The 14248-nt window shown below is 47.7% G+C and overlaps 1 protein-coding gene across 3 annotated transcripts in view; it reads left to right on the top strand.

The window, feature by feature from the left end:
- gwl (serine/threonine-protein kinase greatwall) overlaps positions 1-14248 on the top strand; it is a 267750-nt gene that overhangs the window by 106976 nt on the left and 146526 nt on the right. For all 3 annotated transcript variants that reach the window (XM_084595827.1, XM_084595828.1, XM_084595826.1), the window contains one exon: positions 5638-5726. In XM_084595827.1, the coding sequence (XP_084451953.1) occupies positions 5638-5726 (89 nt within the window). The remainder of the gene's footprint in view (positions 1-5637; positions 5727-14248) is intronic.

The raw sequence follows: 14248 nt of genomic DNA on the forward strand, positions 1-14248 counted from the left end.
CGGCGGCGCTTACGACATGACCGAGGAATTTAAGCTCTCGGTAGCCAAAGTGACATTTCTGTGGCTTAAGTGTCAAGTTAGCGGATCGAAGGGCTTCGAGTACTGACCGCAGGCGCTTAAGTTGTTGTGCAAACGATTCTGCGAAGACCACCACATCATCTAGGTAGACTAGGCAACACTGCCATTTAAGCCCGGCGAGGACAGTGTCCATCATCCGCTGAAATGTGGCCGGCGCGGAACAAAGTCCGAAAGGTAGAACTTTAAATTCGTAAAGTTAGTCGGGTGTGACAAAGGCCGTCTTTTCACGATCTCGCTCATCTACCTCAATCTGCCAGTAGCCACTTTTTAGATCGATTGACGAAAAGTACTTCGCACGCCAAGGCGGTCGAGAGAGTCGTCAATCCGCGGCAAGGGGTAAACATCTTTCTTGGTTACGGCGTTCAGCTTGCGGTAATCGACGCAAAAACGTAACGTGCCGTCTTTTTTTTTTAACTAGAACGACTGGGGAGGACCATGGGCTATTTGAAGGCTGGATAACATCATCTTCGAGCATTTGTTTAACTTGTGACTTAATAACTTTGCGCTCGGTCGAAGAGACGCGGTAGGGGTGCTGGTGAATTAGGCGCGCATCATCGAACATCACGATCTGGTGCTTGGCAATGGGAGTCTGATGCACTTTTGACGACGATGCAAAACACTCTCTGAATTCGAGTAACAATGAAAACAGCTGTTCACGCTGGCTCACCGATAGCTCTGAGCTAATATCGAGGTTGTCGAGGGATGTGAGCGGTGGCACGGTTTCTGTGGACAAGCACTCTGAGACTTCAGATATGCATTCCGCGTAAGCTACGGAAGTGTTTCGAATAAGGTGTCGATATTCGTGCAAAAAATTGGTAACAAGTACCTTGGACTGACCACAGTTAAGATGAATCAAACTGCGAGCCACGCAGACTCCCTGCGTCAACAGTAACGAGACGTTAGTTTCGGCTATTGCGTCACCATCGTGAAGTGCATTGCATTTGACATTAACGAAGGTGCTGATTCGGGGTGGCAGCGTGACACTGTCCGCATAAACTCGAAGCACATTAAGTGGTCGCTGTGCACTGCTGAGGGCCACTGCTTTCTCAGTAGAAAACGAGACCTTAAAATCCCGGAGGTCAATAATTTCGCCATATTCACGAAGAAAATCTACGCCCAGAATTAGGTCACGTGAGCAGCTTTTCAGAACGAGGCAGCTTACCACAAATGTCGACTCTTCAATTTGAACCCTGGCCGTGCACGTGCCTAGAGGAGTAACCAGATGACCACCCGCAGTGCGAACGTGTGTGCCAGCCCACGGAGTCAAAACCTTCTTGAGAATCGCAGCAAATTGGCTGCTCAAAATAGAATAATCAGCGCCAGTATCCAACAAAGCTCGAACATGGCGACCATCCAGTATTACTGGTAGGTCCAACAACAGCTGCTCGCGAATATCAGGCTTCTGAGTGTTTGAGTGCTCTGCATCAGTGTACGCGGTAAGCTTCACCTGCAATTCGTCGTCGCAGGCGCGCTGTTGCGGTGTCCGTTCTACCGGCAATTCGTCGTCGTTGCGGGTGCGTTGTCACGTCATCTGTTCCACCGGCAATTCGTCGTTGTTGCGGGTGCATTGTTGCGTCGTCTGTTTCACCGGCAATTCGTCGTTGTTGCGGGTGCATTGTTGCGTCGTCTGTTTCACCGGTAATTCGTCGTTGTTGCGGGTGCGTTAGTGCGTCGTCGGTTCCACCGGCAATTCGTCGTCGTTGTGGGTGCGTCGTGGTGGCGTCGAGGTAACGTTATAATCGGCAATCGCGGACTTTTCCAATGTTGATTCGTAGTCTTTCTGTGTCCGCGTCGATGGGGGGTCTCCCGCGCAGCTATGTCTAGCGAGCCTACCCCCGAAGGTCGCTGGTTTCAGTTTTCCCGCTGGGGGCTGGGCAATCGGCCTTGCGCTGCCCATGAGGACCTTGCAGCAGATGGCGAAGGGCGAGCCCTGGGCGACGGTGATCGAGATTGCCGCAGACGAGACGGAATACCACGGCGCTGGTCATTGACGAAATCTTCAATGGCTCGGGGCCGTTCGCCGTAGCAAGGCCGCGGAGAATCGGCGGAAAAACCTTCGAGGCCCAGTCGATGGTAGGGACAGCGCCGATAGACATGACCCGGTTCGCCGCAGTGAAAGCATAAAGGCCATCGGTCGGGGGTACGCCACTCGTCTGCTTTCCGTCTAGACGGTCGGGAATCCGTTACGTACTGGATCACGAGGGCCAGTGTTGTCGGTACTGCTACGTTAGCAGGAATAAAGGTTGGCGACTGGGGTGGAGAATATTGTAACACCTCGGCGTATGTGGGGCGCTGACACTCAGGTGGCGTAAGAGAAGGAGCAGGGTGAGGTTCACCGCTTGGAAACGGAGGCCGGAGCGCTTGCTGCACTTCGTCGCGGACAACGCTCGCAATGGAGGTAGAAGCTGGTTGAGGTGCGCCATACAGCAGTTTGAGTTCGTCGCGCACAATCGAACGTACGAGCTCCCGTAGCGCTGATGCGTCCATGCCATGCGATGGTAACTCGGCAGAGACGGAGGTGGCGTGGACGGTACGATTCTGTGCCGAAGCTCGCTGCTGAAGCACTTTTTCTATCGTGGATGTTTCCGCAAGGAATTCTGCGACAGTTTTCGATGGGCTGCGCACCAGGCCAGCAAAAAGCTGCTCTTTGACGCCAAGCATGAGGTAGCGCAGCTTTTTGTCCTCGAACATTGTAGGGTCTGCCCGCTTGAAGAGGCGTGTCATGTCTTCGATATATGCCGCGACGGTTTCGTTAGGCATTTGAACCAGAGATTGGAGAGCGCGTTCGGCCCGTTCGCGGCGATCTGAGCTACCGTAAGTAGCCGCAAGATGACGCTTGAACTCAATCCAGGAAGACAGCTGGTCTTCATGGTTCTCGAACCATGTCCGAGCGCCATCCTCAAGGCTGAAGTAGACGTTGCGAAGCCGGGCGGCGTCATCCCAGAGGTTGAAGGTAGCTACCCTTTCGTAGTGCTGCAACCAGTCGTCGACGTCTTCATAGGTGTCCCCGTGAAAGGTCTTTGGGACGCGGGGGTTCTGAAACGTCACGTAAGTAGGGGCCGCTCCAGGCATTGCGACAACGTCGTGGCTGCCGGTAGTCATAGCCGATCGGGAAAACTCAGGTGGTAGGCCTCATTGTCTGCGGCCAGTGCGGTGAACAGGCGTTTCCTCGAATATATGACCAGCACTCCTGCTTAGCGGAGGGGTACGGGACATCAGACCTGACCTCCACCAGATTTGTCACGGTATTGGCGACTGGGGCGAGGTTAACAGAGCCGGTGCAGGTGGGATTACACGGTCCAAGCTTTAGGTACGTCCTGCGAGTCCGGAGCCGATTCACTTTGTCTTTTTCTCCGAGCGCCACTTCAACGTCTTTCGCTCCGAGCGCCCCCTGGCAATATTTATGGTGTGTTCCCAGGCCAGGTGATTGCATAATGGGACTCAGATCTGGTAGTGCTTTTGGATAGTATGTACCCTGTCTTAATTTGAGCCATGACCTGTGCTACACCCGTGGTCACTGGGACATCTGTGGCCTCTTCTTGGTGTGATATTGGCAGCCTCTGTCAGGATTGTGTGTGTGGTTTGCATTTGAGCATCATCACCCACCGGATTATACCCACTGCATGGCAAAGGCCTCTTCCACATTACTCCGACTAACCCGGTTCTATGCTAGCTGCATCCACCTGACCCCTACAGACTTGAAAACTTCATCTGACCACCTAAGTTCCTGCCCTCCTCTCATCCTCTTTGTAGCATCATCATCAGCCAGATTATATCCATTGCAGGGCAAAGGCCTCTCCCGCATTACTCCAACTGACCCGGTCTTGTGCTAACTGCATCCACCTGGCCCCTACAGACTTCTTACCTCATCCGCCCAGCTCACTTTCTGCTCCATTTAGTTGTGGCACCACAAGAACGAGGATTGAGACGAAGGACAGAACAAGTGCTCCTATCAACTGACAAAAATTGCAGTTAAGCCTGTATGTAATGAACCTCCATGTAGGGAATTCCTCGATATTACGAAGTTTCTCAATTCCCCAACGCCGCCCCCGTTACAGTGTGTGTATTTGAAAACTCCATGTAATGAACATGTTGTGGCGGTTGACCCTGATGTAATGAACTCGCGGCGCCAAGTGTCTCTTAGCTAGTGCCGATTTAGTGGAAATTTGACAGAGCCCCGCAAGTTTCAGGGCGATAAAACACCAACTAATGTGAGAGGAGCTTATCGTGAGAGGTTGCGGCCAATTACTGCACCAGGGTGGCCAACCTGTTCTGGTGAGGGAGTGCGTTGCTGGAGGTGTTCACCGGCATCAGGTCACACCCCAAACCTGTTTATGCAATTCCATCGACACGCGGATTTTTTTTTAATCCGGTGGAGAATTGCGCGGCACCGGGATTTGAACCCCGGTCCTCTTGCATGCGAGGCGGATGTTCTACCGCTAACATCCGGAAGGTCATGAAGGAATACTGCGAGTTGCATAATGCAGGAATAGGTTTTACGAAATTCATGTTGCATAGAGTGAAGGAAATTGTTAGTATTCGCATGATTTCAGAGTAGATGATATGCTCCATGACTTTGCATGGTACACTAGTGAGCGAGATATGATGATAATTTAATGGTGAATCTTTATTACCGGAGACTGAAATGACCTTTCCCTTCCTCCAATCATCTGGATATGGGGCCTGTGGAAAGAGACTGGGCAAACAGTAGTGATAACTATTTAGCAGAAACATGCTTAGTGTTCTTTAAAAGTTTAGAATTGATTTCAGCAGTGCCTGCTGATGATGAAAGTTTAATTTTATCTACTACACACAGTATTTCATTAACAGAAATAATTGTGACAGGCATGGTAGTAGGTAGAGTGGGTATATAGACCTATTACCCATGAAATAATGTTCCCTTGCAAAAAGTTTTCGAATAAAAGTATCTCTGTGTACTTTACGTGGACAGGGCAATTTGAGCATATTACACTGAGAGCCTGCTTAATTGTTTAAAACATAGTTTGTCATATCCTGTGTTTCACTTACATCGGACCAATTTTTGAATATTTATGCCCTGTCTTCGAGTTTGCTTACCTATCTGATATCTGACATGCTTGAATGCATTCGAAATAAGGCTGCCAGATTTGTGTCTAGCAATTATAAATTTTCAACCAGTGTCATGTACCTTCAAGACCATCTCGGTTGGGAATCTTTAGCTCATTGCACACTGCGGAAAACATTTCAGTTCATGTATCGCATCTATTTCGGAAAGTTGAGCATTAACATACTTGAATTCCATTTTTCTTCTAGATAACTTGATTATCAGTGTATGAAATCTCATTCTTTCCACTGGCAATTAGTGAGTGGCTGCCAGCTTAGCATCACTGAGTGCTATACAGAAGATCTATTTTCATTAGATGGAGCGAAGTTTTCTTGTTCTTCATTACTATTGTATATGTGGCATGCAGTTGTCCCCCTTTCTTCATTATCACTTGTGTTGCAATATTTTCTTTATCTTTTGGCCTTTCAAGCCCTGCCTTGTAATGAATAAAAATAAGGAAAAACTGTTGTGTGCAGGGACCTGAAGCCAGACAACATGCTCATCTCTGCCCAGGGGCACATCAAGCTCACCGACTTTGGTCTCTCCCAAGTGGAGCGCAAGCACAGTGAGTGCACCTCTGGTGGATTACTGTGGGTGCTTTCAATGGTAGATGTCCCCTCTGCACAGAGGTAGGATGAGGTCGACCTCATGGAAGAAAATTGGAGTGCATGAGGTCGAAGCTTTTACCTGCTTAAAACTTCATACAAAGCTTACAGGATGGTCTTCTTCAAAGGAGTGTGGTTACAACTCCTCGCATTTCATTAGTGATTTTGTTAGTCACTTAGTTTTATTGCATGGTAGGCGTTAGGCTAGCAAACCGCCTTGCAGAGGATGGGCCGTATCCTTATACCTTTAGCTAAATTTTCTTTCGGTTAATGTGTTTTCTCCTCTCTCCCCTTTGTCACCTGCTAGTCAAGGCAGGTTGAGTCTTCATGCACCAACTGTGGCATGTGCCCCACCACTCAACTATATGGCACATTTCTATTGACCATGGGGCTTCTATTAATTATGCACTGAAAAGTTTTTATTTTTCAGCTGCAGTAAAAGCTCGTTAATTCGAACCTCGATAATTCGATTTTTCAGCTTGTTCGAACTATACTGCTTGGTCTGACCAAGCTCGATAGAGGTCTGTCGGTTCCCCTATGGATAATTCGAACTATGTGGCCCCACGTCTGGACGGCCTGGTGCGTAACACATGGCCAAAAAAATGCCCCCGCGGTAGGGTGGCATAGTTAAGAGGCTTCCAAGACGGGGACCAACAAAACCAAGGAAAATCATGGAAAAGTGGGTAAAGCCTAACCCATGTCCCCCCGCAGGGGGCACCTGTTAAAGCAGATGTTTGCGTGTACTGTGTGACACCACGGACCCCAAGCACCCACGCTTAGCCATGCATGGCATCGCCGTGTTTGGGGAAAAGGGGATCCTGGTGGTTGAGCCGATGCTGAGTGTTTGCACCTTTAAGGCCCCTCAGGAAAGGCAGCACACCACTTTGGCCCATGCTTCCCACAGACGGCACCTCTGGGCTGACTCACCCGGGGGAAATCGGCAGTCACCTTTTCCTATCCTCCCCTTCATCTTTTGCTTTCCTATTTTCTTTCTTACAATTGTCCTGTCTTCTCCTACCTTCTTCGTTTTTCCCTACTTCCAGGTGGCGAGGGTTAACCTTGTGTGGCTAACCACCCTGAGTTGCGCCATATTGGGTTGTAGTTACAGTGTACAGCTGGCGTGGGCAGGACTTGATTGCCAATTCCTGACCCGTCCCCTTGTTGGGCTCCATGGTGGGTGGCTGGCACCGCAGCCGAACAAATATGTTTTTTATGGCTTCCTCTTCTTTTTCAACTGATCGCCCTCCTTCGAAACGAAAGCGTACCGACCAAACTGCCCAGTTCTTTTTGAAAACAAAGAGCACCTTCTCACAATTTCATGTAGTTCATAGTGAGCACTCAGAAAAGACAACAAGACAAGTCTCACCATTCATTGTTGCAAAGACACTGACTGAAGCTATAGGCAAGGGTTACAAGATCAAGAAGCTTGCAAATGGAGACCTGCTTTTATAAATTTTATATCATCATCAGTATGAGAAACTCTCAGGAGTCAATGCTTTTGGTGACATTCCAGTTGCGATTAGCCCAAATTCTGTCCGCGGTGTTCTTTCCGACCACAACTTGAGGTACATGACAGAGGAAGAACTTAGAGAAGGAACTGCTGGAAGGGCTGAAAGAGCAACATGTGACAAATTTATACATAATAAAAATAAAATTAAGACGTGACAACAAAGAAATTGAGACTAACACTTTGTCCTTACCTTTCCACTGAGCGTACTCCTAGAGTCTGTGAAGGTAGGGTACACAAAACTCAACCTCAGACCCTACATCCCGAATCCACGGCACTGCACTGGTCACGATGTACAGAGCTGCCGAGGCTGACTCACTTGTGCAAAGTGTGCTGCACACGAGCACCCAGCTGATGACTGCCAAACTCAACCCCATCTCTGTACAAATTGCCAGGACAATCATCCTGCCTATTCGCGTAGCTGTCCAGCGTGGAAGACCGAAAAAGACATCATCACTCTCAGGGTAAGGGAAAACATCACGTTCATCGAAGCACGCAAATGCTTTTCAATCCAACACCCTTCTGCTGTGGCGCAGCAAGGCACAGCACCACAGGGGTCTTCAGCACCTACCCAGGCCACACACAATGAGCCTGAGGTGGTGCCATCCTGGTGGAAGTGTCTAGTGCTGCTCCACTACCCCCAAAACAGGCTGCGCCGACCCCCAGGTCAGCGGGCCTGAAGGCCTTGTCCCAAGGGGTGAAGTCTTAAAACAAGTACACCCGTACCTTCAGCACGAACGTCCAGCATATCTTAGGATGTGACGGACACATCTCCCTCTCTCGAGCGCAACAGAAGGGACAAAGTCCCAATAACGGGTCCAGAGGACCCAACTACCTAAGTTTTTAAACTATCCCCACTAATATTTTACCATGGCATTTCTAGTTCGCTGGAACTGTCGTGGACTTCTAAACAACTACACTGACATAACAGATATATTAGGTTCATTTTCCTCAGTCCTATTGTGTCTCCAGGAGACAAACCTTGGACCACAGAATCCTTAAAAAGCATCAAGTCTTTCGTTGCGACGGACAGAACTCAAGCAGACTCTCTGGAGGCTATTGTGGTGGTATTGCAACTCATGCGGAATGCTCCATTTTAAAACCATAACAATATGTTCCATATACATTGAACCTCACTCTTTTAATACAACTACCAGAGTCATATCTTTTAGTTGGGGATTTTAATGCTCACTCCTCTTTTTGACACCAGAGGTCAGGTTTTAGAAGATTTTATTCTGTGCAACAATGTCTGCTTGTTGAATACGTGGAAGCACACTGGCATATTCAGCTGCCTAGATTTGCCTTTTTGTTCAAGTATTTTTACCGGTTTTAAATGGGATGTTCTCGACAACCCCTATGGGAGCGACCATCTTCCAGTCATTACCAGCCTAGCGTCATCACCATCAATCAACAAAACCACGGCGCTGGAAGCTGAATTTGGTTGACTGGGCACTCTTTCGCGAAAAAGCTGCCCTAGAAGAAACCTATTTGGACAGTTCTGATGTGGACAAATTAAATGAAACTTTCAAAGCATGTATTTTTGCCGCTGCTCGTCTAGCCATTCCTCAGACTTCGGGTGTGGCGAGACAAAATCGTAAAGCGTGGTATATGCAAAAATGCAGAAAAGCAAAAAAGGAACAAAACAAAGCATGCAGATTTTTACGCCGCTATGCAACACATGAAAACTTGATAAATTTCAAGAAGGCAAAATCTAAAACGTGGTATATCCATCGCACAGCTGAAAAACAATCATGGCGGAAGTATGCGTCTTCCATCAACAGCTCGGTTACATCCAAAAACATGTAGGAAAAAGTTCGTAAACTGGACGGAAAATGCTCCCCCTTTACAGTTTTTGACAACCTCTGGCACACAAACAAGTATAGAGGAACATGCAGACACATTGGAAGAATATTTTGCTGCTGTTTCAAGTTCTACATACTATACACAATCATTTTTAAAGTACAAATCAACAGCTGCAAAACAAAAGCTCCCAATGACTGGTAGCATAAATGAACCTTTTAATGCTTTAATTACACTAGAAGAAATACTGTCAGTTGGCAAACACACTGCGCCAGGACCCGATGATGTTCAATACGAAATGTTAGCTCATTTATAAAAAACCTCTGTAGAAGCATTGTTAAAACTCTTTAACAAAATCTAGATATCTGGGAAAATTCCTGAGACCTGGAAGAAGGCCATTATAGTGCCACTTTTGAAGCCTCGAAAGTCACCAAACTCTCCAGGTAGTTATAGGCCAATAGCCCTGACGAGCTGTCTTGCGAAGTGCTTTGAAAGTATTCTAAATATAAGATTGATGTTTGTCCTCGAATCCCAAAAACTGCTTCACCAGTGCGGCTTCAAGAAAACATGTTCCACTACTGTCCACCATGTCCGCCTCAAAAATACAGTTTGAGAAGCGTTTTTGCATGAGCAATACTGCCTTGTCGTCTTTTTCGACCTTGAGAAAGCCTATGATACTACGTGGAGGTATGGGATCCTGCGTGATATAGGAGAGCTTGGCTTTCGGGGCAGAATGCTAAAACTTTCTCTCTGGCCGGTCATTTCAAGTACGTCTTGGCTCTACCCTTTTTAAGAACTTACACAAGAAAATGGTATGCCTCAGGGGTGCATTTTAAGCACCACGCATTTAATAGTAGAAATGAACTCTATAGCGAAAATAATACCGAAATCCGTTATGTACCCGGTTTATGTAGATGACTTGCAAATTGTGTGTACATTATCTAACATAGCAACATGTGAGAGGTAGATTCAGCTTACAGTAAATAAGCTGGCGTCATGGACGGATAGAAATTGTTTCAGGTTCTCTGTGCAAAATTCTGTAGCTGTTCTCTTTTCTCTTAGACGAGGACTGCACACTGACCCCACCATCTGCCACACTACCAGTAAAACACAAATTTCTAGGTTTAACTATTGATAGGGAGCTCCTTCCTCACATAAACATTCTGAAAAAAAAAAGAGCTTGTATACTCAAAATCCTCTCACGCAAACACCAGACCTACCTTTTGCACATCTACCGCTCTGTCGTTTGCTCTTGCCTAGACTATTATATGGGTCAGCAAGACCTTCATATTTGAAGCGCTTCGACCATGTACGTAATTCAGGTTTGCATCTTTCAACTGGCACTTACAGGACATCACCAGTCTTTATGTAGACACAAACAAACCATCCCTAGAATTTAGAAAGACTATGCTCACATTTTCATATATCCTGAAAATACACTCCCTACCTTTTGGTAGGGTGTGCCTCCAGAATATTGTCCAAAAATAGGCCTCAGTCAATCAAGCCCTTGTTACTTCGATTTGAGGATAAATGCAAAGAATACTGAATGCCCTCCCCAATATTACATCAAGACAAAATTCACTGCCACCATGGTACAGCCTTCGAGTTGTGTTTGATTTCACACTAACTCCGTTTTCTGAACATAACACACCACCTGAACACATCCTGCAAGAATTTCTAGCTCTTAAAGAAAAGTATGACAATTGCACACAATTTTACACGGATGGATCCAAGACAACAAAACACGTTGGAAGTGCAATAGTGCAAGGAAAATGGGAAAAAACGGTGAGATTACCTCTGTGTGCAAGTACTTATACAGCTGAATGTTATGCTCTGGCTGTGGCTGTAAGCAAAATAGTCAACGAGAACATTACAAACAGTATTATATACACAGACTCCTTGAAGGAGTGGAGACATCAACATTTCATGTTATGGTTTTATAGTTTTACTTGATGCCTTGGTACCCACTGAGCATAACACGTGGCATAAAAAGTTCCAACGCGCCACGAATAATTAATCGACCATTTGCGGAAAAGCGAGCGCCACCTTTCGTCCAAAATGGGAAGCTTCGCCGGCACTTTTGGTTGGAAAGAGCTTCTCGAACTGGCATGCGCAAGGCAGCGTTCGGCGTTTCGCGTGCGCTTAAATCGTTGTTTTAGTGTTGCTCTTTTGCTGAAAACGTGCATATGCTGAATAAAGAGGATGACATAGAAGGAGAACGATGTAGAGCGCCGACGTTCTGTTTTAGCCAGAATAATGACCACGTATGAGCAATACGTACGTGCAGTTTGCGTCCTAAACTGTTCGCCAGGCGCATTGTGGCCGATGCTTAAAGGAGGAAGGCCATGTCAGGAACTTGAATCTTCATACCACTAATCAGTTTTGATGAGAGTGAGCACAATCCATGAAGACCGCAGTGTTTATGCGACAATGCCATGGTTCGCTGTTGATTCGGGCCACATCGTTTGAACTCACTGCGATTGCGTTGTGGGGTGAGATATTTTGCTTAGAAAGATGTGTATCTCTCTTGTGCAGAATGCTGATACACAAAATTAACGTGTATTGCATGGGCGCTAATGGGCCGACGAGTGTTACAGTGACTTGGGATGCACTGTTTTGTAACACGCGCAAAAGTTTGTCTAGGTTTTCTGATGTAGGGCAAGAGTTCCTGCTGACTTCGTCCCTGCAGCTTCTGATGTAGGCCAGGCTGTACTGATTAGTAAGCGATTCATATTTTCTCAACTACGCTCGCGCTCATACGCGAGAGCTTCGCTTACTGACGGACCGCTTCCTGCGTAGGCTGCACTCTGCCGTGCTCCCGCTGTTCAGATATAGCGCACCTTGCTATTGTATTTTTGGATTTACGGTGGATGTTTATACAAGTATATAAAATTCATTTCCCACCGAATCTGTCGATTCAAGAACTCTTATAAAACCAATATGTGTTCATTTGGCAGCAAGCACCAAATACAGCAAGAACGCCCAGCTACTACTGAACGGGTCGGTTGTGCCCAACCGACCCCACGGCTTCGTCTTTCGCGCCTTGTATGTCGTCGTGGTCCTCGTTATATATACGTACCAGTGTCGCTGTTGCATGGCACATGCTTAGCTTAGAAGGCATTCCAGTCAAATGACTGTATTTAGACTGCATGCAATAGTGAACAATGCTGCGTATATTTACTCCTTATTCAAGGCTCAGCGAAACCTGTCAGCATGTAGAAGGGCTGCTGTTGAGTGTTTCTGTGAGGGCACTAGGATGCTTCTTCTTGCACGGGCGTACTCTGCAAGTCGATAGTTCTTGGTAAGGTATAGAACTCACTCCAGCAAAGCTCTACACTACCTTGTCTCAAGGCAGAGATGGCCCCTTTTCCGTAAATGGTGTGGCTGTAGCAGGAAACAAAACTCATAACAATAGATTATGGCACCGACATAAAAAAAAAAGAAAAAAAAAAACGGGGGAGAACAAAAGCGGCTCCGCAAGGAAGCAGCGGAAGAGGACACCGAGCACACTTCTTCGTTAGCAGACGACGCGCGCTCAGGGACCAGTCATGAAATATCCAGACAGCCTTTTTTCACGTGTCCGACTTTTTTTTAAATGCGTGATAAGTTTTCCCGAGCCGCGGGCACACACATACGGCGAAAGCGAGACAAGCAACTCAAATCATCCACCGCTATACAGCGCGAGAATGCACAGCTAGGCAGCGCTGGCGCGTCATGTTTTCCAACCAAAACCAAATCGCCCACAGAGGGCGCTAGTTGCGCCTTTGTCGCGCATGCGCAGGAGCTTCTCCGCAAATGGTCCATTACGAAGCTATTTAGCATGGTCAGATTCGGTTTCCAATGTTAGCAGCACTCAGTGCCGCGTAACGTCGACGACGCACGTGCACAACAGGTTAGTGATTTTGTGACCTCCAAAACGTGATGCGGTGGCGTAAGCATTCGTCTGCTTTGAAAAACATGTGCACGACCATGTGCGCGACACACCACATGCGTCCGCATTGACAATGGCATTGTCCCCGTCGTCTTCACCGTCTTCGCCTTCATCGCCGTTGTCATCGTCGTTTCCTTCATGGCCATCTTCGCCGTCATTCAGCGATGTCGATGATGTGTGGGACGAACATTTTGCCGCCAATGCGGGCCCACAAAACCATTACAGGTTTGACTCGCTGGCGAGCCCATCACAAAGCCCGCCACCCCATGGTCCGGGTAATGCCGTCGAAAACGAGGAGGCCGGCGACCAAGGTGACCGCCTAGGCAACAACAACTGGTAAGTAGTGGCCGATGCACCGCATAGCTGTGGTGTTATAGAACAGCTACATGTCTTTTGGCATTTGTTCTGAGTTTCACGAGAGCGTGACTGACTGAAAAACATTATTGAGCAGGGATAAGGGAGGGGGATGTGTAGGTGGGCTCCCTAGTCTGGGACTCCAGCGGCTGCCGCTGCTATCCGCGCGCGTGTCACGAGGGCCCTGGTTCAGAGCTGGATAGGGCAGCCTCCCAGCCCTCAATTTTGGCACTGCATTTCGGTCATCAGATGGATTGTGTGGCCAGGTCCGTACCGCATAACTTTTGGCCAGAGCCATATGCGAGTGATAAAAAAAATCTGCAATCAGTGAAATGAGTACACATGAATTAGGCACACGCATGTTTTCGGATAGCGCCATGTGAGCGATGTTAGAAAAAAGCTGCCAAGTATACGAGTGAAAAAGAACTTTTTTTTTCCGACGCAATAACTTCATGCCTTTTATTCGCTGATCCACGTGCGCGCTGTGTGTCAAGCGCAAGGGCGGAAATGAACTTTGCCGAACATTCTCTTAGGTGCAGCCGGTGCCACCCAATGGGGACCCAACGGGCTGCTGCCGCTGTAATGTATCAGTCGCGCATGCGCTCTGGCCGTTATCATGCCGCCGCTTGTAGGCTATAAATACCAGCATGCAATCTCGAATAAACGCTCTTCTTCTCCTTGCTTCCACGCTGCTCGTTCGTTGCTGGATGCTGGAACATGGTGTCAGAAGTGGGATAGCGTTCACGTATGCAGTAACGCGCTGATCGAAGCGGTGGTGTCACTGTGCACTGTACGATGGATTTAGTGAAGCCACCGCAGCCGCTGGTGCTGTCCGGTAGCACCGCAAAGAACTGGAGCCTCTTCAAGCAGCGGTTCGAGCTGTTCCTGCA

This window comes from Amblyomma maculatum, chromosome 2, assembly GCF_055883805.1.
Source record: "Amblyomma maculatum isolate TAMU_Amacu chromosome 2, ASM5588380v1, whole genome shotgun sequence".
NCBI classification, from domain to species: Eukaryota; Metazoa; Arthropoda; class Arachnida; order Ixodida; family Ixodidae; genus Amblyomma; species Amblyomma maculatum.